The 25398-nt window shown below is 41.3% G+C and overlaps 1 protein-coding gene across 9 annotated transcripts in view; it reads right to left on the reverse strand.

The window, feature by feature from the left end:
• LOC123771865 (trichohyalin) overlaps nt 1–25398 on the reverse strand; it is a 101844-nt gene that overhangs the window by 43818 nt on the left and 32628 nt on the right. For 3 of the 9 annotated variants that reach the window (XM_069337789.1, XM_069337788.1, XM_069337791.1), the window contains exons 3-21: nt 24649–24735; nt 22150–22362; nt 21370–21470; nt 19886–20418; nt 18502–18525; nt 16687–16950; nt 16417–16524; nt 15182–15418; nt 13113–13232; nt 12172–12297; nt 11230–11352; nt 10499–10744; nt 10148–10279; nt 9568–9744; nt 8753–9137; nt 4975–5157; nt 4414–4598; nt 3225–3350; nt 1549–1719 (exon numbers count right to left, since the gene is read on the reverse strand). In XM_069337789.1, the coding sequence (XP_069193890.1) occupies nt 1549–1719; nt 3225–3350; nt 4414–4598; nt 4975–5157; nt 8753–9137; nt 9568–9744; nt 10148–10279; nt 10499–10744; nt 11230–11352; nt 12172–12297; nt 13113–13232; nt 15182–15418; nt 16417–16524; nt 16687–16950; nt 18502–18525; nt 19886–20418; nt 21370–21470; nt 22150–22362; nt 24649–24735 (3541 nt within the window). Of the gene's footprint in view, nt 1–1548; nt 1720–3224; nt 3351–4413; nt 4599–4974; nt 5158–8752; nt 9138–9567; nt 9745–10147; nt 10280–10498; nt 10745–11229; nt 11353–12171; nt 12298–13112; nt 13233–15181; nt 15419–16416; nt 16525–16686; nt 16951–18501; nt 18526–19885; nt 20419–21369; nt 21474–22149; nt 22363–24648; nt 24736–25398 lie in introns of all 9 variants that reach the window. The other 6 variants (XM_069337796.1, XM_069337792.1, XM_069337793.1 and 3 more) reach the window with 6 other exon arrangements.

The following is a 25398-nucleotide window of genomic DNA, read 5'->3' on the forward strand; positions in this document are numbered from 1 at the left end:
GAGCTGTACTGAGTGATATTGACGATAATTGATGAATTAGTCTTAGCTACGATACCTGTTCATTATTTATATTCATCATGCTGCTTGAAGAGCGTCTTGGGAAGCTTATATTCTTTAAGTCTGTGATATTAAGGTATTCTGTGTCTCTGTAATCATATGCTCGTTTCACTTAAGCTTATTCTTCCTGTTTCTTAAGCTTATGTATCAACCTTGATCTTTTTACTTGTGAGCTGATGATTAGTTTGTCTTAAACACCAAGGTAATGTTATATATTTTATGGCTCAACATTCGTTACTCCTCTTCCAGGAGGCCTGGTCGACGACCGGGCCGTGGGGTCGCTGAGCCCCGAAATCACCTCAAGATAACCTCCTGCTATGGTTTAAGAGCAGCTCAATGTTATTTAATTTCAGTCGTGATAGGACTAACATATGTGGGTGAATAATTAACAATCATTCTACAGTTACCTTCTTTGAAAGCATTTGTATTTAATCAGTGAATGACTGGCATGCCTCGTGCATGTCTTCCTTACTGGGGCTTATCTTGAGGTTATCTTGAGATGATTTCGGGGCTTTTTAGTGTCCCCGCGGCCCGGTCCTCGACCAGGCCTCCACCCCCATGAAGCAGCCCGTGACAGCTGACTAACACCCAGGTACCTATTTTACTGCTAGGTAACAGGGGTATAGGGTGAAAGAAACTCTGCCCATTGTTTCTCGCCGGCGCCTGGGATCGAACCCAGGACCACAGGATCACAAGCCAGCGTGCTGTCCGCTCGGCCGACCTGGCTCCCCGTCTTATTACTCCACGTCTGACACAACAAGCTGGTTGATCAACCTAACACCTGTCTCAACCCAACCCCTTCACAGAGTCTTTCGGTATCACTCGATCTTCACTCTTTCTCAAAACCTCTTGGGAAGTGTTACTGATACAGACATATAGGTCTCGCGGCCAAGCAGACACCGTTCGGGATTCGTAGTTCTTGGACTCGGGTTCGATTCCCGGCTGAAACTGAAATAAATGGGCAGAGTTTCATTTTTCTGTTGCCTCTGTTTATCTGGCAATGAATAGGTACCTGGGAGTTAGTCAGCTGTTGCGAGCTGCATCCTGTTGATGTGTGTGTGTGTGTGTGTGTGAGTGTGTGTGTGTGTGTGTGTGTGTGTGTGTGTGTGTGTGTGAGTGTGAGTGTGAGTGTGTGTGTGTGTGTGTGTGTGTGTGTGTGTGTGTGTGTGTGTGTGTGTGTGAGAATATGTTAAAGAAAAATAGGTCGGTAGTCAATGCATTAGATATCCGACAGAACGGCGGGGTCCAGGAGCTAACGGCTCGATCCTACTCGCACAAATAGGGAACACACACACACACACACACACACACACACACACACACACACACACACACACAAATGTGGAGGTGTTCCAGCTCACTTATCCCAAATCCTAATAGTGATACCCTGGCGATACACCAACCTTCTAACTGGGGAACTAAGACACCAGTCTTAGCCCCTTAGCCCCTTAGCCCCTTCCCCTTCACAGCCTAGTGGTGACAACCTCTCACCAGAGTGTCCCTCGTTCTCTTGCTTGTCCGTAGGTCGCGTTCAGCCTTCTCCCTGGCTTTCTTGTATTCAGTGAGGTCCTTTCTGAGGTCATCACGCTCCTTGAACCAGGAAGCCGTCAGTTCCTTCTGGCGTTCTTCAGCGGTTGTCAGGTTGTTCTTCTCCTCATCCAACTGTTCGCACAGTCACACATTCAAGGAGCCCGGAGCATCGCCCACGGAACGTCCAGCAACATCAAGGTAGCAGCAATGAAGGAGAAAGAGACAGGCCATGCATAGATGAATAAGCACGAAGAATTAGCATCAGCATGCTGAAGAGGGGAAAAATAGATGGATTAATATCATCGACACATGATACATGACACATTATGTCATCCACATGATACACGGATTTCTTGATTAATAAGAGAATAAGTGATTTAGATCAAGGGGCCAGATTCACGAAAGCAGTTACACAAGCAGTTACGAACGTGTACATCTTTCCTCAATCTTTGACGGCTTTGGTTACATTTATTAAACAGTTTACAAGCATGAAAACTTCCCATTCAACTGTTGTTATTGTTATAAACAGCCTCCTGGTGCTTCGGAGCTCATTAACTGTTTAATAATTGTAAACAAAGCTGCCAAAGATTAAGAAAAGATGTACAGGTTCGTAAGTGTTTGCGTAAGTGCTTTCGTGAATCTGGCCCCAAGTGTGCAAGTTTAGCCACAAGGACAAAGTTGTGAAGAGTGAAGGAGAAGAAGAGCGTCTTCACCCAAACTTTTAGTTACCTCCATAAAAGACATCAAAAGCACCTCAAGCAGCGAATACAAGAAGCTATTCAGACATATTGAAATGATTAAATTTACAGTTTGCTTGCACTGTTAAATGGAAATTAGAGAAATGTATATACTGGAGACGGTAGAAGAAAGGGTAGTATCCGGAAGATTATATATATTAGCATCCTGTTGGTTCAGGAGACTTTTGTGTACTCTTTCCGTTTTGAACCCTGGGTGGACCCCCCCCTTTCTGAAGATCGGGTGGACGTCTCATGCTGAACCCTGGTGGTCACCCCTTTCTGAACCCCTGGGTGGACGTCCTTCTTTGAACCCCTGGGTGGACGTCCTTCTTTGAACCTCTGGGTGGACGTCCCTCTTTGAACCCCTGGGTGGACGTCCTTCTTTGAACCTCTGGGTGGACGTCCCTCTTTGAATCCTGGGGGGACGTCCCTTTTTTAATCCTGGGTGGACGTCACTTTTTGAACCCTGGGTGGACGTCCCTACCTGAGCTCCGGGTGGACTGCCACCAATAATCCTTTTCATACCACCACTACTATTTCTACCACCACCACCTCCACCATTTCTATCATCCCTACTACGGTAGTAATAGCAGTCATGGTGGCTATAATGGTTGTATTCGTGGTAGTCACTAAACAAACCAGCCCATACACGGGTTTGGAGTCACTACCACAGGTCTTATAGCTAGTTCAAGACCTCGTTCTTAACCTTACTCTCTCCTAATGATCTTCACTAACAGCTAGTTCAAGGCCTCGTTCTTAACCTCGCTCTCTCCTAATGATCTTCACTAACAGCTAGTTCAAGGCCTCGTTCTTAACCTCACTCTCTCCTAATGATCTTCACTAACAGCTAGTTCAAGACCTCATTCTTAACCTCACTCTCTCGTCTAACTAACATCTCACCTTCAGCTCGAGCTTCTCAATAGCGTTCTTGTTTCTCTTCTCTGTTCTCTCCATCATTCTGAGGTTCTCCTCCGCCTCCTTCAGCTTCTTCTCCAGGATGAGGGTTGTCTGCTGCGCGGAGGAGAGCTGGTTGGGCACACCCGAAATTTTGGTTAACCATTCCATTGATATAATCACATGAGGTTGGCAACACCACTACCCAGAGACTTCACACCACGGGTGAGGTTAGATTAGGTTAAGTTAGGTTAGATTTGGTTAGGTATGATATGGTAACCTTACGGTTAGGTTTGATAACCTTACCATACATTTGGTATGGTTAGGTTAGGTATAATTAGGTTAAGTTAGGAGAGGTGAGGTTTGGTCAGGTTTGATTAGCTAAGTTAGCTTAGGTTAATATTTCATTAAATGTTATGGGATTATAACAGTTTACTAATATTAATTATCACTGCAATCCTAACTAATTTAAAGTTAGGTTAATTTAAACTTCCTGAAGCTTCATTCAGTGACATTATTATATTGCAGTGTTTCATCAAACTGTTACGTCCAAACCTGCATTCAAAAGGTACAGGTGATTAGTGAGTCGTAGTAACACATATCTCAGAAAGTTCAATATAGCGATGTTGTCATTTCCAGGTCACCCAAGAAGCACATCACTGATGAGACATTCACTCCTTGGGTGAGAAATATATAATCTGAGCATCGTGAGAATGACCACTCGCTAAAGGAACGAGCGATGAGCAACTGATGCTGTACACACTAACACGCACACGCACGTACACACACACACACACACACACACACACACACACACACACACACACACACACACACACACACACACACACACAACACGGTTTCAGATGTGTATATGATAGAGCCCAGTAGGCTCAGAAATCTGTTCACCAGTTGATTGACAGTTGAGAGGCGGGACCAAAGAACCAAAGCTCAACCCTCGCAAGCACATCTAGGTGAGTTCACACACACACACACACACACACACACACACACACACACACACACACACACACACACATACACACACACACACACACACACACACACACACACACACACACACACACACACACACACACACATACAATATATATACACATTTTGTCGACACAGTCTTCCTCTGAACTTATCAACCACTGTTGTAACTGTCCTGTATCAGCTATGGGCGTCTTACCTCCTTCTGAAGCTTGTGTTTCTCGGTCTGTGCTGAGCGAAGTTCCTCGAAGCCCACCACAGTTCCTTCACCGAGCTTGGCCTTCATCTCCTCGTTCCGCTCCTTCTCTTGAGTGAGCTCCTTCTTGAGGGAGTTGATCTTCTCCTCGTAACGACGAAGTTCGTTCTCGTGTTCCCCAGACCAGCCTGAGGGCCAGCAAAATTGTGTGACGAAAGTACTCAGGAACTTGTTATTACAGTCGTGTATCAGACGTTCCCAAGCCTCTCTTGTGAGTCACTCTCTCTGTCTCTCTCTCTCTCTCTCTCTCTCTCTCTCTCTCTCTCTCTCTCTCTCTCTCTCTCTCTCTCTCTCTCTCTCTCTCTCTCTCTCTCTCTCTCTCTCAGCCAAGTTTTCTCATATCCAAGAGAAAACTCTATTTTCCTAATCGTCATTAAAATTAATAGTGTCGCGTTATAGAATATTGAAATACACCAATGTAGTAATATTCAACATTGACCCGTCTGTCTGTCCGTCCGTCCGTCCGTCTGTCCGTCCGTCCGTCCGTCCGTCCCGTAAACTCACGTTTGTTCGCTAAAGGCTTGTCCAGCTTCTCCCGCTCCTCCTTGAGCTGCCGGGAGAGTTCTTCGTTGCGCTCCTTCTCCCGCTCGAGTTTGTCCTCGAGATCGCGCAGGCTGGTCAGGTCCTCTGAACTGGGTCGACCTTTCTTCTTCTTCTCTGCGCTCGTCAGCGCCATGTGAAGACTGGCTGCAGGCCCGAGTGTGGAGCGTTGCAGGGGAGTACGTGGGGAGTGTCCGTGGGGACGGGGAGGAGACGGGGGGGGGGCGTGTGTACGTGGGGGAGGAGACGGGGGGCGTGTGTACGTGGGGGAAGGAGACGGGGCGTATGTACGTGGGAAGAGAAGCCGGGGCGTGTGTACGTGAGGGAGGAGACGGGGCGTGTGTACGTGGGGAGAGGAGACGGGGGGCGTGTGTACGTGGAAGAGGAGACGGGGCGTGTGTACGTGGGGGAGGAGACGGGGCGTGTGTACGTGGAAAGAGAAGCCGGGGCGTGTGTACGTGGGGTAGGAGCCGGGGCGTGTGTACGTGGAAAGAGAAGCCGGGGCGTGTGTACGTGGGGGAGGAGCCGGGGCGTGTGTACATGGGAAGAGAAGCCGGGGCGTGTGTACGTGGGAAGAGAAGCCGGGGCGTGTGTACGTGGGTAGAGGAGCAGGAGAATAAGGGAATGCAAGAAAGACAAAAGATGTGTCAACATATTATGATTCATCAGACTTTTCAGATACATAAATATAACAGAATTTATAACACATGATACATAATATACAATAAATACAAAACACACACATTACATGCAAAATGATACAGAAAACACTATGATACATAACACAAAACGAGACACAGTACGATACATAACGTAAAATAAGACACAGAACACAACACATCACACATTAGAGTACATAACGGACAATAAGATACATAACACATATAATACATGTAGCATGATATTTAGGACACATTAGGATACACATGACACAACAGGCTACATAACACACAATTGTGTACATGACACACACTAGGATAAATAACAGAATATGATAACACATATTAGCATGCATAACACAATAGGATACTTGAACAGAACATAAATAACAGGTCCTAATAACATGAATAAATTGCAAAGAATATTTAAGTAATAAATAATATTTTAAGTAGCAAAGTATATAATGAAATGTCACACTAAAATTATCATGAAATATCATTATAAGAACTGTGTTCAAAAATTCATAATTTTATATTATTAAATTTTGCATGTTAAAAAGTCTAAACAAATATAAAATATATATTAAAAACGTCTAACTACTTTATAGTATATAACATAAATTAACAGGATTAAAATACCATACTCCTGTGTATGGATTAAAAACACCAGAGATTTTAAAATGTATCATGTTTCTTCATGTTTTCTAGATGTTAAAATTACAGATAAATTATTGTTATCTTAGATATATATACAAAAATTCTTTCGAACTACCTAATAAAATAATCTATAACAAGCAAAATAAAATTAAAAATAGAACTCAATTGCATAAGATTTTTAATTTGTAGAATTTTCCAACAAATTCTTCGCGAATTGGCCATTTTTCAGCCTTTTGTCGAGGCCATGCTATACATTTTCAGATAGATGTTCTTCTATTAACACACACTGTGCCACACTATACATTTCCAGCAGTTTTTTTCCTCCACACTTTAATAGGGTTTCTCTTCTACACTTTAAGACGGTTTCTCTTCTACAAAAACCTGATATGACAGAGAAATATGCTTTTTCTTCCATGACATCTTCATGGGGTATCTACATTATACTTTTACCGTTTCTGCCTATCGCTGCTAAAATTGCCAATTCTAATGAGTTTACGTGAAACTTTTAGCATGTTTTGATATTTTTCTTAAAACTTTTGGAATGTGTTGAGTTGGGGTCGAGACAAAAATAGGAAAAAGGGGGAATATCGGGATATATTAGGTAATATAGAGAGAGGGAGCTATGAGAAGAAAGCACCAAGCCATTACGACTATGTAGCACTTGGAAGGGGTCAAGATAAGGATTTGGGATGAGACGGGGGAAAGGAATGGTGCCCAACCACTTGGACGGTCGGGTAGGGGGAGGGGGGGGATCTAATCGTCAAAAGGTTAAGAACCCCTGATTCAGGGGGCGTGTGGGCGACACCTGGCTGGGTCTCGAAGGCTATTAGCACCTCGGGACTTTGAGGGTCAAAATAAAGTTGATTAAAGGAGGTAAACTTGTTAATTTTCACCAGGCAGTTTATTAGGAAAATAGTTGCACAACAATTTGATTCCTCGCATCTTCATAGCGACTGTTGTGGGCCACTTCTTGCACCACTTGCAAAGATTGTTACTTGCTTAGCTAAATGATCTTAAAAGTAAAGTTCCTGATCCCATTAAGTGCTTCTGTAACCTCTCCCACTACCCCCCATAAAATGGGTATGGGGTGCATAATAATAAATGAACTATGCAAAACCGATGAAGACGTTCAGTCAAGATAGACTATGATATCTTACGATGCCCCGAGGGATGGGAGGAAAGATACAAAACGCGATTTTCTCTCTCTGTCAATCTACCGTGCTGAGAGTGGGAGAGAGAGAGGGAAGAGGGGCCCAGCCTTCTGCACTCCGCTGACAAAATGAGCACCAAAAGCAGACGAGGAGTGACAATAACGTGGCTGAAATATGTTGACCAGACCACACACCAGAAAGTAAAGCGACGACGACGTTTCGGTCCGTCCTGGACCATTCTCAAGTCGATTTTTGTTGAACTACTAAACCTTCTGGTGGGATGTGGAAGAGACACGCCATATTTTCTGCAGCTATTAAGACGTTCTTGACATTTGAACGTCATGTATATCGTCGAATGTATATCACATGACCTTTCATGCTCATTTGTGTCGACTCTTTTGGGAGTAATTGAAGCATGCCTTATACACATTAACATGTCATTGTGCTAGCAAGCCACTTGAGACACATATCTGGACATGCTAATTGAAAGACATAAAAAGTAGCTAAAGACACTGGTACAGTTTCTTGTACTCGATACACAACTCTCTACGTTCTGTAGTAACTAGATCCCAGCCATAAAACAGTCCCCACTTACCACATTCAATATTTAGATCACTAATCATTCCCCTAAGGACAGACCTCGTTGCAAACTCTTCCGGTTTCTTAAAGACCCATTGCTCCGAGGCGATCAGATCATTGATCACCTTGTCGCTCTCTTTCCTGATCTCTAGCTTCTCCAGCAACTTCTTTCTCTCCTCCTCGAGGTCTCTTGAGGCGCGTTTCAGCTGCCTCACCTCACTCGCCTCGAACTCCAGCTTCGCTCTGAGGCTCGCGTTCTCCACCTTCAAGCTCGCGCTCTCATTAGAGAGCATGTGGCACATTTGGCCACCAAGAGCGTTCTGAGAGTCTCTCTTGCCATGGTTCATCTCATCTAAAACTTGTTGTTCCTTTTCCATGAATTTTAGTCTCGAATTGAGCTTGGCTGTCGATAGATCAAGTCACGTTAGCGATATGAAATGTCGTCTTGGGCAGTGCTTGTCCAAGATATAATGGGATTTATTATATACCAAAAAAATACCTATAAAGCTGAGAAATATTATAAAAACTCCATTCAGGTGAAATGGTTCGATTAAAACAGTAAAGCAGTGAACACAACAAAAATCAGTTCAAATAGACGTTTAATAAACAAATAGTTAAAGATGTGGGAGAGGTAGTTCCATGCATGTAAAGTCGATTGCCAGCGCCACGTGTTGGTGAGAGGTCAGTGCCACTTACCACACTCTGTCTCAAGTTCATTGACCCACTTAATGAGTGTTGCCTTCGGCGTGAAGTCCTTCGGCACCTTAGGAGTCCTGTCCTTGTAAGAAGATGATCTTTTCATTTCTTCACAGTCTTTAAACATCTTGTCGTACTTCCCTTGCCACTCGTCTACTTTCTTTTTCAAGTCACTGATTGCAAGGTCTTTCTCTGTGAGCTCACTCTTGAGACGATCTTTCTCCTTTGTTATCTGCAGCACTTCTGACCCGCCTCCGGGACCTATGGTCTTACCCTCAAGGTCGCTGCCTGTCGTGGCCACAGCTGCGTTCACCTGTAAGGTCTTCAACTTCTCGTTGGCCTCCTTCAGCTTCTTATCCAACCGCCTCACCTTATCATCCATCACCTGTGATCAAAGATTTGAGGCTAAGAGGTTATCATGGAACAGTACACGTTCTTCTCCATCTCTTTGCTTGTAACGTTGATTTTAATACGCTGACCGCCGATACTTTTAAGACCTAGACTCTAAGTCACTTGGCTCTAAGTCTTAGAGCCACGTGACTCTTTCCTCACTACATAAATATACACAATAAAAGCCGAGTCTTTTGATATGATAAACGTTTAAGAATTCAAAACATCTGACAATGCATTCCATGACGAATAGTGAAACTTAAAAAAACTATTTTAGCATATAAAACGAAGAATATGATTGCACAACATTATTAACCATGAACAAAATTGGTATTTTCATGACAGTTTAACAGTTACCGTGAAGTATGGCTTCAACGTTACTCGTATGTTCCCCATAGGTGGCCAGAGAGACTTCACCCACTCACCTGTCTCTCAATATAGCTGGACTCTGTGCCTGAGAGAGGGAGACGCTTCACTATACGTAGCTGCAATCTCTTGTTCTCATCACAGAGACGTTCATTCTCCACCTCAACCTCCTGGATCTTGGTCCTCAAGATGTCTGCTTCCTTCTCCAGTTTCTTAGCCTCGAGTCCCCCATCGATCTTTAAGGAAAGAGGGAGGAAGGTCTTCAGATAATTCTCACCTTCGTGAATTCCATGTCAATCAATTTATTAGTGTTTACGTTTGCACTAAAGTGAATCAAATGTAAATATTTAGATTAGATAAATCAATTGTTGAATATTTATGTTAGAGGCCGTTACAGGAAGTAGGTTGTTTATGGACACTTGAGGGAGAGAAGGGAGAGGGAGAGGGAGAGAGAGAGAGAGAGAGAGAGAGAGAGAGAGAGAGAGAGAGAGAGAGAGAGAAAACTGAGTGAGGGTGGGACAATTAGATATATAGAAAGAGGTGAACTACTGGAATAGATCATTAAAAAAGCAGAACATGCATTGACGTGTCAACTCGTCTTGATCTCCAGTGCTGGAAGCCGTCTAGAACTCCCCTCACCTTAGTGGACCTGGGCTCCGTCGCCGCTAAGACGCCCCTGATCTCCTTCTGTAGCCGCTCGTTCTCTGATTCAAGATCTTCAATCTTCCTTCTGAGTACAGCAGACTCTTGTTCGTTCAACTCTAACTGGAGCTGAAAAAACAGGAGTGAGACATTACTATTTATCATCAAGAGATGATGATAGTCATTGTGATGAGATGATTAGGTAGTCATTACCATGGCTCATCAAGAGATAGGAGGTAGAACTTTGTACCTTCTATCTTCTATCCAACTAAACTTTCACTGTATATATTCGCGAAGGTATATCTATATCAGTAAATGCTTAAATTGCGTCCGCTTAAGTTGTTTAACCTTTAGTTCGGTCGGATCGAGGTCTTCGGTAATGCCTTCGTCAGGTTCCTTAGCTGGCGGCTTCTCCGCAGAGCCCTGGCGACTGAGCGTGCCACGTTCTATAGAACTGGAACGTTCCAAGGAGCCAGTACGTTCGATCGACCTCTGCCTGTTAGCTTTGGCCTTGTTGCTCATCTTCTTGAGCTGGAGGGCGAGTGTCTCGTTTTCCTCCTCGACCCGCGAGATCTTCTTTCGCAAGTTCTTTGTCTGTCGAAAGAAAGGAAAGGGTTTGTGAAAGGGGAAAAACAGAACCCGCATGAAACAATTGGTAGTTATCGACATTTCTTGTTTGGTGAGAGTATCACCACGACACTAAACAGCCTTGTTTCACACACCGGGTACTTACCCGATGATCTCAAAGGCGAAGAGCCTTACCTAAACGTTTACAGTGTTAACAGTTTAACCCGTTCTCTTAAAAATAACGTCGCTTTTGGCTCGTATGCGCGCTATGGCCAAAAATGGACGTAATTTGAAATGAAATCGGCTCACGAATGTGACGTACTGACCCGTTTTCTGTTTGAGTCGTCCGGCTTACTCGGAAAGGTTAGGAGAGGAAACTTTTGATTAACGTTTTTCATAACGTTTTGAAACTTTATCAAAATTTCCTGCCCACCTAACCTATCAGAGGACCCTTAGCTAAATAGTGTTGAAAAAATAATCTAAAATACCCTCAACCATTCCCTCTTCCTCACCTCTTCCTCGGCGAATTTGAGTTGATCCTTGAGGTCCTGCTCCCTCTCGGTGGCGTCCTGCAGGTCTCTCATTAGTTGGTCCGTGTTGTCTTGGCTCCCTTGCCGACCCATCATCTGCGAACGCTGTCACAGACAATACTCCTGTTAGTGTTTAATCCCGTCTGAACCACCCCTGTCTTTCTTTTAACAAGGTCTTGACCACCTATTCTGTGTCTTAGCTACGTCTAAATCACCTCTTCTGTGTCTTTATGACGTTTAAACTATCCCTTTTCTATCTTAATGACGTTATTAAACCACCTTAACCACGCCCCCCCCCTTCGTATCTTTCTCACGTTCAACCCCTCTAAGATTATAAATTTTCATCACGTCCAAACTCAGCATTATATATCACGTCCAAACCCAGCATTATATATCACGTCCAAACCCAGCATTATATGTCACGTCCAAACTCAGCATTATATATCACGTCCAAACCCAGCATTATATATCACGTCCAAACCCAGCATTATATGTCACGTCCAAACCCAGCATTATATATCACGTCCAAACCCAGCATTATATATCACGTCCGAACCCAGCATTATATATCACGTCCAAACCCAGCATTATATATCACGTCCAAACCCAGCATTATATGTTCATCACGGGTCACAGTAAGCCTCTCTACTGGTGTTGTGAACCAGAACTAGACTTCATCAAACATTTAGCCAACCACTTACGAAACCTGTACATCTTTCCCCAATCATGGCAGTCTTGTTTACATATATTAAACAGTTTATGAACTCCGAAGCATTACGAGAGTGTTTATAACAATAATAAACTTGGGATGTGAAGTTTAGAAGCTCGTAAACTGCTTAATAAATATAAAGAAAGCTCCCACGATTGATGAAAGCTGTAGAGGCTTCGTAAGTGATGAATCTTGGACTTGACTACGATACTTACGCTGTATTTGCCACCTGGCCTAACTGGCTTCTCTTGTACTCTCTCGCTCAGCTTCTTCTTGTCCTGCTCTGCAGACTCCAGCTGTTGCTTCATCTTCTCCATCTCCTCGTGCATCTTGACTGACACCTGTGGGGGTGTGAGAGCAACTCTTTTTGAAATCAATGTAAACAAAGGCACTGTGATCTTTGAAAGATGTATAGACTCTTTGTGGATTTGTTCAAAGGTGTATAGGTTTCGGGTCTGATTTCAGTGTCCTGCGAATCGCCCAGATACACATTGGAGGATAAGTTGATGGTGTTTATGTAGCTGGAAGCATACATGTAGGAAATGCTCAGCTGAAACGTTAGAGAATGCTGGACCTCTGTGAGGAAGATTGACAAGTTAAACGCACTTGAGGGAATAGTTGTGAAAGATAATTTTATTCATAGTTTCAGTAGTAGGTATGATAATTAGAACGTTGGTATGTAAAACAAATATTGTTTGAAACTGCCTTAATGCTAGATCTATCTCTCCCTAGATTATGTTAGGTAGGTGCAGTTAAATACACGCACACACGCACACGCACGCACACACACCACTCACACACGCATTTGTCTGTGTCTGTGAATATGTCTGTTTCCAGCATAAAATATATATATATATATATATATATATATATATATATATATATATATATATATATATATATATATATATATATATTTATATATATATATATATATATATATATATATATATATATATATATATATATCCAACCCACATCCAATTAATCTGGGAACAGACATATTCACAGCCACAAACAAACAAGCAAACACTTAAGCCTCCCCCCCCCCCTCCCACAATGACTCTGGCCACAGACACGCCTCGTAGTCAACAAGAACAATCCAGTGGGGGATGAGGAAGGTGTTAACCATGCACCAGAACACTCTGAAACTCACATCCTTGGCCAGGTTGATCTCCTTCTCCAGCGTCTTGATCTTCTCTGCTCTATCCACGTCTGCTTCTCCTACCTGTAGTTCGTGGAGCTTGTCTTCAATCTCAGTCTTGTCGCGTTCCAGCTGTCGTAGAGACAGATGAATTAGTGCCAGCCCGCCAGACACACACCGAAACTACGACGTTGGTACAACGTTCGAACAAGTTTTAACACCTCCTAACCAGTTATAAAAACCAAAATAGCAAGTTGTAACAACGTTCTAATACGTCATAAACACGTTAAGCCAAGATGTAACAACTGTATTACAAGTTGTAACAAGCGGAAAATAGAGACAGTTTCGGTTTGTGTTTCGAACCTCTAGAGGTTCGACGGGAGAGCGGCCATAACTCACGCTAATCAACCATGTGAATATCACTGTTATATGTAGATATATATATTCTTTGGAGAGTTTTTAATTCTCATGATATGGGCTTTTGGTTATAATGTTGTGGTTGTTCTGCCTCGGGTTATTATTTATGATTAGGTTGTGGTGCTTTTGGGTTTGGTTATGTGGTTTAAATTCCGATTATTCTGCTTCAGTTATTTATGGGCATTATTATTGTAAATATCATTTGCCATCTTTTCCTCCCCTACGCCCTATCTCAAGCCCTTGTCCACATATCCAAGACGCCTGTCCTTATATCCCAGTGCCTTGTCCACGTATCCCAGCCCCCTGTTCTCATGTTTCAGTCCCCTGTCCACATATCCCAGCCCCCTATTCTTATGTTCCAGAACCCTGTCCACATATCCCAGCCCCCCCTATTCTCATGTTCCAGACCCTTGTCCTTATATCTCAGTCCCCTGTCCACGTATCGCTCCCAAGGGCTGCATAGTCGTACTGGCTTACCGCTTTCTCCCCACAATATACCTTACCTTTCACAATATATCTAATGATATGCTAATTTTATACAATTTGATAGAATTATTATTGTTTGAAAGGAGCTTCAAGGTATTACAGAGCATCGAAATAGCGACCTTGGTAACATATTATACTTTGAAGACCTCATTAAAATGGGCTCTATGCTGAAAGGAATATAAACAGGATTTTTAATATTGTATAGAAAATTTATTCTTTTGTTTACGATCATATTTGAAGTAATTTTTGCTTTAAAAAATGTACAGATTCTTCGATTTGTATTAAATTTGTGTTGGGAAAATCTACAACACGAAATTAACGACATTAGTGTGGTACTTTTAGAGAGGAGAGGGAGGGGGAAGATACTTGGATTCGTTAAGTAAACAAAATATCATCCGAGTTCACTATCAATTAAAAAAATAAAAATATCAGTTTTTAAGCAATTAAAGTGAAAAGACAGCTAGAAAAAAATAAACTAATACTTTTGGCTTTTTATATTATACAGTTTGAAATCAGTTTTTTCTTATTTATTTATTGTTTGACGATTTAAAAAAATATCAACGAGTATAAGTTTTAAGTGGGAAACGGAATGTGATTTTAAAGCACTTATTATAAACAGCTTTAGCCTTTCTTGTCACTCATCTTCACCCCAACCTCCCTGACATGCACCTTCAGGGCATCTTAGCTGTTTATAACAAAAAGTCATTGTCTACCCAGCTCTTTAGTACTGGAATAGTGTAGACACTTTGGTTTGTAACTCATGGTTGGTTAAGAGACCCATGAGTTAAGACACCGTAACACCGTCGGGTTAATTAACAGGTAGTGTTGACCAGACCACACACTAGAAGGTGAAGGGACGACGACGTTTCGGTCCGTCCTGGACCATTCTCAAGTCGATTGTGAGAATGATTTTTATAGTGTGTGGTCTTGAGGTTATCTCGAGATGATTTCTGGGCTTTAGTGTCCCCGCGGCCCGGTCCTCGACCAGGCCTCCACCCCCAGGAAGCAGCCCGTGACAGCTGATTAACACCCAGGTACCTATTTTACTGCTAAGTCAAGGTCTGGTCAACATACTTTAGCCACGTTATTGTGCCTCACCGCCTGCTAACAGGGAGTGTTAGAGAGGGTTAAGACATCCTCCTTAACACCGTCTCCGGGAAGAAACCCGCCCCACTTACCATATCTGAGCGTCTCTCGGCCTTCTTAAGTTTAAACTGCAGAACGCGGCAGTTCTTGGCGGTCTGTTCGAGCTCCCGCTTGAGGTCCCGATACTCGTCCGCCTGCTCCTCGCGGAAGTTATCTTGCATCTCCTCGATCTCTTCCTCCAAGGCCCGGATCTCCTTCTTGTAGTCCTCGTTCTCGTCCATCAGTTCCTCGCAGAGCTGCTCCGCCGCCTGCAGCTTCGATCTCAGGTCCTGTCGACAGGAGGTCCAGTACACTTAATTTATGATAAAGCAGATACAATTAATAAAAAAGTGTCACAATAATTTAGGGTTTATTTGGTTTAATGTCTTATATTAAATCATATAAGGCATTGTATGGCTCAAAAACTATCCTTTAACAATTCAGCAATTACAAATGGAAGTAATCCATTAGAAATAGTTATTTAAAAACTCGTGATGATATGTATTTATATCAAAATATCCACCAGGGCTCTGGTAAGGGTTCACGGCCCTCTCTCTGTGTATTCGGCCCTATTCTGTGTGTATTATATATATATATATATGAAAATTATATATATATATATGAAAATTATATATATATATATATATATATATATATATATATATATATATATATATATATATATATATATATATATATATATATATATATATTATATATATATATATATATATATATATATATATATATATATATATATATATATATGAAATGGGCGGCAAGCTTGAATGGTCCCCAAGCTAATATGCAACAGAAAACTCCTCACTCCTGAAGGATTTGAACCCAGACAAATTGGAAGTCATTTGACCCTTAACCCAATTCCCGACAGCTTTCGGTGACCTTTTTGGGCACAGATATTTCATCAAATCACTTCATCATACTGGAGTCACGTGAGTAACATGCCAATAATCAAAAGGGTGCACCCAGAATACAAACCTATCATGCGAACATAATTTACATATCAATATCTAAATTACCAAATATTTATTCTAATGATACAAGTCTACGGACTCTGGAATTCACATTTCACATCCAAAATATTTGAAGGTGCACATAGGGGTCGACTCTGGACCACGCCGACTCTGGAAAATGTGGTGGTACAGGTGGGGGCGGAAGTACAGGTGTGAGAGGAAGCACATGTGTGTGGGGGAGCATAAGATTCAGAGTCTCCGTCTTCTCCTGAGCATAAGATTACCAGAGGAGGGACTCGGGGGTGTTAGTAACTTACCTCCATAGTCTTCTCCACATCTTTGGGCAGCGGTCGCTTGTCAATTTCCTTTTTAAGGTCCTTGATTTCCCTGTTTTTGCTCTTCATGTCCTCATTTAGGTCATCAACCTAAAACGAATTTTGAGTAAGCTTAACCTTCATATAATTTTCTTATTAAGCGTTTGTACGCGTGTTGCTTTTCATATATTCAGTTTTATATTGTTCCTTTAATTGATATATACAAATATTATAAACGTTGGTTGAGCAATGACTGGAACTTGGGGTGCTAACCTTCTGTTGAACTTTGGTCAGCTCGGCTTGCTTTCTCAAGTCACCGAACTTGGGTTTCTTGGTCATGAGCTCCTTGTTCTCCCGCTCCAGAGTCTCCGTCTTCTCTTCCATATCCTCGATCTGCTTCACCTTCTCCTTCAGCTCCTTCTGCAGGCGGTCAACCTCAGACTGAAGGTCGATCTCAACTCTCTTTGGTTCTTTCTTGGGCTTGGAGAGCTGGATGACGTAGGTGGCATCGGCTGAGTCATCCTCACTCTTCACCTCCTGAAGGTGCAGAAGGAGTCAGTCACAGGGTTCTGGGAAGACAGCATACTCTAGCATTCCCTACCTCCTGCGCAGGAAATAACATTGCAAGCATTGCAATGAAATTTTGGATATAATGCATGAAATTTTAACAATTATTTTGCTTCTTTGAGGTACAACCTTGCCGTTAGTTGCAGGTTAATTAATTATTAGAGCAGTTTTAAAATTTAGAATAACTTTAAATAATACCTGATTAATTAAATATTAATGTGATGGATTATTTAATAAGAGTTTAGAAAATCAAACATAGGAGTTTAAAGCAAAATACTATCACAAATTATTGGGAAAAGGTAATCCAAACATACATATTTATATTTATATATATATATATATATATATATATATATATATATATATATATATATATATATATATATATATATTAATGATTCTATCGTGTGTTAAAATAAAGATCTTGCATTCTTTTAAAGAAAAATATATTCTAAATATAATGAAAACTAAACAAAATATAATCTAAATCTAATTTAAATCAAAGCTATATATAATCTAAAAAATAATCAAGATATAATCTCAATATAACGTAAATCTAATCTAAATATAAATTAGATAAAAAAAAGATTAACTAAATGACTGAAAGAAATTGCTGATTTTACAGTTAATTGAAAGACAATTTTTTTCAAGTATTAAACAAAATTCCAGATCTAATTTGTATATTAGCTGGAACAGCATTTTTTTTTTAACTTGCTTGGAGAAGAAGGCGGGATAAACCAGGACAAACTGTAAGAAGCAAACTAATCAGATAAGCTACAGTATGACAGGTTACATTCTGAACTCCACCCAGACACGATACAGTTAGCAGAGAGATAGATTTGTTGTTTTCTGCAGTTTCCAGTCTTCTATAATTCCTTCAAAATGTTGTGCATTTCCCTATCAATGCTCATTGTATTATGCAATTATTTTTTTAATCATCAAAGTACATGAATTATGTAATTATAGAGATGTCTTGTGCCTACTGTATCCGAGTTTTGAAGACGTTGTGCCTTCTGTATCACAATTTTGATCATCTCTAGTGCTTACTGTATCCCACTGTGGAAGACTGCTTGGAGCTACTGTATCTCAGTGGTAAAGACCCCTTCTGCTACTGTATACAAATGTATAAGACCTATTGTGCCTAGTGTATCCCAGTTTTGAAGGTTGGCCTACTTTGTGCACGCCAGCATCGTGAATAATATATGTATTACTGTATAATCTTATTAAGGAGCAGTATACGCAGTGGGTGTTTTATGAGACATATTCAACACTTTATTTAAATGCAAAGGAAATATTTTTATTGACGTGAACTCAGATCTGATTTAACCAAGAGATGTAACCAAGATTTAATCTGATATATTGTGTCGACCCTCATGTGTCGATCTGGACTGAACTGTAGACTAGAGAGAGCATAGTGGTGTGAGTAGACACGTCTGAGAGACAGGTGGACAGATCCCTCACAGAATAATCTCACAGACCAAAACAAATAGTGAACACGAGTCTCTGTTGCACCGTACTTACTGTGCTGTACCCGTAGCCATCGCCCTGGTAAGTAAACATTAAATGAGAGAGCGGCTCTTGTCAGAAATTTGGGTTAAAACACATTTTTATTTCTGTTTTAAAAAATAAACAGATCTGTGGTAAGACATCCATTTATTGATTAGCAAATGAGGTGTGAGTATTAGCAAGTTATACCGGCGTTGTGTTGCGATAGAGCATAGTAGTTTATACTTCACAATGGTATTTAATGCAACTTTCAACAAGCCTTCTCCTTATGAGTTGCAAACTACATATATTATTTATGCATATTAACCAAATTCTTTTAATGGTCCAGAAATGAAGTTGGATATATAAAAGGATAAAACTTATAAACATGACTTAATATATATATATGATCACACTTCTGATCAAACTCAGATGACTTAAAGATGTAGGGAAGCCTCGTGATCTTAGCTATACTGCGCATCTCGAAGGCTGCCAGGGCGCTCGTCTGTGCTAGAGAAGGACTCTTCAAAGTGAGGTTTCTCTAACTCTTCATCATAATTAAACATAATGAAATATTTTCTGTTTATTGCAAAAAGCGCCTTGAACGACAAAAATTGTCTGTGCAAGATCACTTCCGTCAACTTAACACTTAAAATCAAACGGTTGATATCCTATTCATTGTTGATATCTTTATCGCTTGTGGCTGTTTGAGGATAACTGAAGAATTTGTTTGAGCAGAAATTGTCATTATTATTGGAAACGTTATATGCAAATTATTAGTTAAACGATTAAAGGATTTGTTCAGCTCATCAAAATGGGTTTCAGGTAATATATGTCTGTCACTTTATTTATTTATTTATTTATTTATTTATTTATATACAAGAAAGTACATTGGGATTGTGAGGATACATAGCATTGTAATTACATTCTTGTAAAGCCACTACTACGCGAAGCGTTTCGGGCAAGTAAAATTTATATCTTCGATGAAAATGAAGTTGATAGTTTAGGTTCATTAAGGGGGGGAAGCCTTGCTAGCTTATGGGACAGCAGTTATCACCTCCTAACTGGATAGTTGTAGGCTAGTAAACTAGCCTACAAGGCCTTCAAGGCCTTGTAGGCCTACTAGCCTCAAGCCGGTAAACTAATCAGTAATTGGATTGTCTTCCACTTCATTCAATAAAAAAGTTTGCCAAAAAAGATAATTGTCAAAATAAATCGATTACATAAAAAAATTGTGAAAAGAAAACAAAACAAGGCAGAATGCGAACAAATCCATAAGAGCCGTAACATAGGCTCGAACCCTCATCACGGCCCTTGTGGATTTGTTCCTTCGATGCATCACGCTATTGTGATTTCTGTGTGTAAAACAGAATACCATCGAGGGGTCCGAAGTGACACGTCACAGGGGCCCGAAACTCACTCTGAGGCTCACGATGCTCTTCTTAGGTTTCTCTTCTACCGTCGTCTCCTTAATCTCGCCGAGCTTAATGGAAGGCTTGAGTCTCGAGGGAGGCTTCGGCGGCTTAGCTTCAGATATGGAGGAAAGAATGGAGGGCTTCAAGGCCTTGCCTTCAGACACGGGCGACAATGTCGATCTCGAAGGTTTACTCTCAGAGATGGACGATAATATCGACGGCGTCGTCGATGTTTTGGGTTCGCTCGAAAATTTCGTCGTTTTGGGCTGTTCTTCCTCTTTATGTTTCGACTTTTCTTCTTCGTCCCTTCTTACTGAGGACGAAGTGGAGGAAGTACCTTGTAAGGAAGAGGTCCTGCCCAGCGGAGGCCTCGCCGGGGACTTGGTGCGCATGGCCAGGTACGAGGAGAAGGACGAGTAACCGGACGATGGTTCCTTCTCATTATTATTAGACAAGTCCTTCGAACTGCCCCGAAGGTCACCGAGACTTCCGAGGTCCTGCGACAACGATCTTGAGCTGCCATACAGGCGGTGTAAATCTGGCAATGATGGGTTAAGATTAGCTCGCGAGCTGGGCACAGATACGGGTTAGTTTTATATATGCACGCACACGCACGCACACTCACACGCACACACACACACATAGAAAGAACTTTTTTAGCGTCAGAGTGGTTGGCAAATGGAATGCATTAGGAAGTGATGTGGTGGAGGCTGACTCCATACACAGTTTCAAGTGTAGATATGATAGAGCTCAATAGGCTCAGGAATCTGTACACCTGTTGATTGACGGTTGAGAGGCGGGACCAAAGAGCCAGAGCTCAACCCCCGCAAACACAACTAGGTGAGTACACACACACACACACACACACACACACACACACACACACTCACACAAGAGAATTAAAGTTACAATAACTGTTAATAGTAAACAATCAATCGTCTAACTTGATATTACCTGCAAACTAACCACTTTCCAGAATAACTGAACCACCTCAAGATCAGAATGTCAGTCACTCGCTCTGTATCACTGTGTATTGACCCACAACTTCCTCACAGAATGGTGTTGTTAGTACATTAAATGGAAAAATATTAGGGAAGAATTTAACAACATTAATGATACAATAATAATAATAATAATAATAATAATAATAATAATAATAATTGGTTACATAACTTTACAAAACCTTCATTACTCAGAGATTATAAAAACATGTATTCCCTGATGATCAAAACACCTGTTGTGTTCTTTTCTAGCCAACTGTCACAGGGTACAGTGGCCACTTACTCTGAACACTTCTCTCTGGGCTTGTATGGTACCTCGCATACCCACCCTGGGTATCACAAGGGTCTGAGAGGCCCACATTTCACACACACTGCTTGTCGACAATCATCTACATTACCAAAACATACTAACAAATGCCCCCAAAAAAACTCAGAGTGACAGCATATAAGTTGAAACCGACATGAAAGTAGAATCCAGCCACACCAACCTTCCCTCGATGAGCGGATTTGTTCCTTAGCCTCGTCGACGGCGGCCCGGAGGTCCTGGGCGGACCATGACACAGGTCTGGACTTGTTCCAGGACTTGGAGCTGCTGGAAATACAACATGTGATTACTCTTCACCACCTGAGGCTACTCAGCTCCAGCTGTAAGGTTAAGGAGGAATGTGTTAATGGTAATGAAAGCAGCACAGTGGAATGAGGTTTCTTCATCTCCATTATTCAAGTAAAAATTTGGAAGTTATTTATCTTAGTGAAGGAAAATGGTATAAAATAAAAGGAATAAACTTTAAAGTTACCTTTTTTGATAAGTCCAAACCTGTGGATGATATTTTGATGCATCTAAGTTGGCTATAGTTGATGGCACACGTCTGCTGGATAGACTTTCCAGTCCCTATATACTCACCCGTTACTGACGTGCCTTGCTGGCGTTAACACGAGGATCGATCAATTCACGTCTCTTTTTAAATATGTAGAGCATTCTGGAGATATCAATTATTTCGCGTTCAGTGATTCATTCTCACTAATCTATAGGACCTGGAATCTGTGTGTGTGTGTGTGTGTGTGTGTGTGTGTGTGTGTGTGTGTGTGTGTGTGTGTGTGTGTGTGTGTGTGTGTGTGTGTGTGTGTGTAGTATATACAGCTTCTAATACATTTACATCAGTGTAGCATTTACCGGAATGTAAACATTGACCACAATTCTAGCACATCCCGCTAAGTAAACATTGACCACCAGTCTAGCACATCCCGCTAAGTAAACATTGACCCACTTGGACGATAGCGACGACTTCTTCTCCTGCCTATGATTATCCTCGGCGTTGGCCCTGGAGATGAGCTCGGCGCTGAGATCGGAGCGGGTCCTCCTGTAGGCGCCTGGGGACTCGATCTCACCCTTGGTTCTGGAGGAGGACACAAGGGAGTCTCTGGAACAATAGCCATTGGAATCCTTGCCACTATCGTCATCTTGTCTTCGAATGAAGCTGCTGTGATGGTAACGTCACGCATGGAGCAGCAGCAGCAGCAGCAGCAGCAGCAGAAGTAGCAGTGGCAGTGACGCGAACAGGAGAATGAGACATGGAGTTAGAGGAGGCGAAAGGTCTGACTTCGAAGACTACGGAAGGCGCTACACTACCGCCCTTGGCCCTAAGAGCCAAGAATTCACAAATAATGGTTCTGGTTTTAAGAGTTCCTTTAACAAAAAGGTTCAGAACCCCGGTTCTGTTTAAGTGAGTGTTCAATACTACTTATACCCTTGCTAGGGTGATGGTTATATAAGTAAATGGATCATCAGGTGATAACCTTATCTTTAGTAAAGACATTTATTTACAAGAAAATATCAATATTTATTTACAAGAAAACATCGATATTTATTTACAAGAAAATGTAAATATTTATTTACAAGAAAATATCAATATTTATTTACAAGAAAATATCGATATTTATTTACAAGAAAATATCAATATTTATTTATTTATTATTATTATTTTTATTATTATTATTATTATTATTATTTTTATTATTATTATTATTATCTTTATAATTCTCTTGTTTAAAAGAGATTCAGTGTATTAAATGCTTATTTATTCTCGCTCAGTTTCTCAGCAACTGTCTTATGATGGTCAATAATCATGGGTAAACATATTGACATTTCTTAGGAGATGTTTCGTTTCATTTCTTAATTTGAGTAAAAGTTTGTAATATATTATTTGTGTATTTATAGAGGTATTTGCTACAAAAAAATTATTCGTTTGAAAATGAATTTACGTTATTTTTGGATTCGATGTATTTGTTTTATTTGCAGCTACTGTATCGTGTCAGCAGCTACTGTATCGTGTCAGCAGCTGCTGTATCGTGTCAGTAGCTACTGTATCGTGTCAGCAGCTACTGTATCGTGTCAGCAGCTACTGTATCGTGTCAGCAGCTACTGTATCGTGTCAGCAGCTGCTGTAGTGTGTCAGTAGCTAATGTATGAAGACAGAAAATGCTTTGCGAAGCTCAAGTCTTGGACAATAAAACTTGTTTTCCACTGATCAATCATCAGATCACACTAAATGTCTACGTTCAATTAATCATCGAGATTAAAAGTACTCCAATTGATGGCGATCTGATTTGATTTTCTGTGAAAGTACAAGCCAGCTTAGCAGAGCATAGTTTATAGCTTGAGAGATACAGGAAGGATACACATGTTTCGTATAACACTGAGACGGCCACGTCGATGTTTTCTACTGGCTGTAACACACAAACACACACCGATGTGTTAGTCATTACGTTAAGTAAACATTCATGCATCACAGTGCCCCCCAAGGGGGGTAGCATAAGCCTTAGTTTGCTATTTAACAAGATTTCCAAACATTCAGATTATTTTAATATTAAAACACAAATCCTTCTCCTCTTATACACATGGAAACACATCTGAGAATTCAGAAAATATAGTTGTACTGCATGTGGATATAATTTTTAGTATAGCAGATAGCGTGTAGTGGCGGTGAGGAAGCTTAGCATGCAGCAGAGGGACCAGTAGCAAGGGTCTGAGGCATAGAGCTCACCTAGAGGCACAGTACCACCTGGTACACAGTCATAGCTCTGTTACAGAGGACTCCTGACACCGGGAGAAAACTAGAGGCATATTATACAATAAACAGTGAGCCAGTATTGTGCACCACTACCAAAAGTGGAATGACAATTATGAATTCAACAAGTCTACTGAAAAACATTTATCTAAATACATAAGTTAATTTCTTGGTTTGTGTGATAAGACAACTGACGATTCATGCTAACATAATTCAATGACTTGAAAATAACACAAAGATTAACATCTAATTCTAATGATATACAAAATATAGGTAATGTTTCTGGAAAATGGGGCACAGGTATTTATCCAGTTTACAGTAGCAAGGTTTTATCTTGACTGAGTCAGGATTCGTCTAGCATTCACCTGTACACTTACGAAACCTTTACATCTTTGTTGGATTATAGCGGCTAAGCACGTATTTACTAAACAGTTTACTAGTTACGAGACTTCACAACCCAATTATTGTTATATACAACCTCGTAGCGCTTCGGAACTTGTAAACTGCCAATTAAATGAAGTCAAATCTGCCATAGTTGAGGAAAGATGTAAATGTTTCGTAAGTGTACGACTCATTTCTACTGGTGACAGAACACGCAGTAGTCCCATGTAATGATCATCAGGTTATCTCGTGCAAGACTTACGACCATCAAGATGTCTACTAAGTAGTTACAAACATCTTAAGAGTACATTAACTTACTTGGTATTGGGGTCATAGCTGGTTAGGGAGTTGAGAGAGGTGGTTGACCCCGACTGTTCTTTGACGCTCTTGTGGTCGTTGTAATCTCTGGATAAGGGAATAATGTGTTAGAGAGTCATTAGGCTAACAGCTGATTCTTTAAATTTCTTTGTGTACACACACACACATACACACACACACACACACACACACACACACACACACACACACACACACACACACACACACACACACACACACACACACACACACAGGCAGTGATGTGGTGGAGGCTGACTCCATACACAGTTTCAAGTGTAGATATGATAGAGCCCAGTAGGCACAGGAATCTGTACACCAGTTGATTGACGGTTGAGAGGCGGGACCAAAGAGCCAAAGCTCAACCCCCGCAAGCACAAATAGGTGAGTACAAATAGGTGAGTACACACACACACACACACACACACACACACACACACACACACACACACACACACACACACACACACACACACACACACACACACACGCAAGGAAGACAAGGAGCTGGGATATAAGGATCAACAAATGAGATATGAAGTCAGTGAAAGAAAGATGCCTAACCATTAGGCTCATCGGGGGATTAAACCCCGACCCTGCAAGAAGCGAGGTCGTCGGTATACCGACTAGCTCAAGTGGCTGGGTCCCCCTTGGGACTGGGTGCAGACAGGGGGGTACCTTCTCGCCTCAGAAAAACACGGGCAGACGCGAACCAGGGGGGATCTCCATATC

The sequence above is a fragment of the Procambarus clarkii genome, chromosome 38, assembly GCF_040958095.1.
Source record: "Procambarus clarkii isolate CNS0578487 chromosome 38, FALCON_Pclarkii_2.0, whole genome shotgun sequence".
Lineage (NCBI taxonomy): Eukaryota > Metazoa > Arthropoda > Malacostraca > Decapoda > Cambaridae > Procambarus > Procambarus clarkii.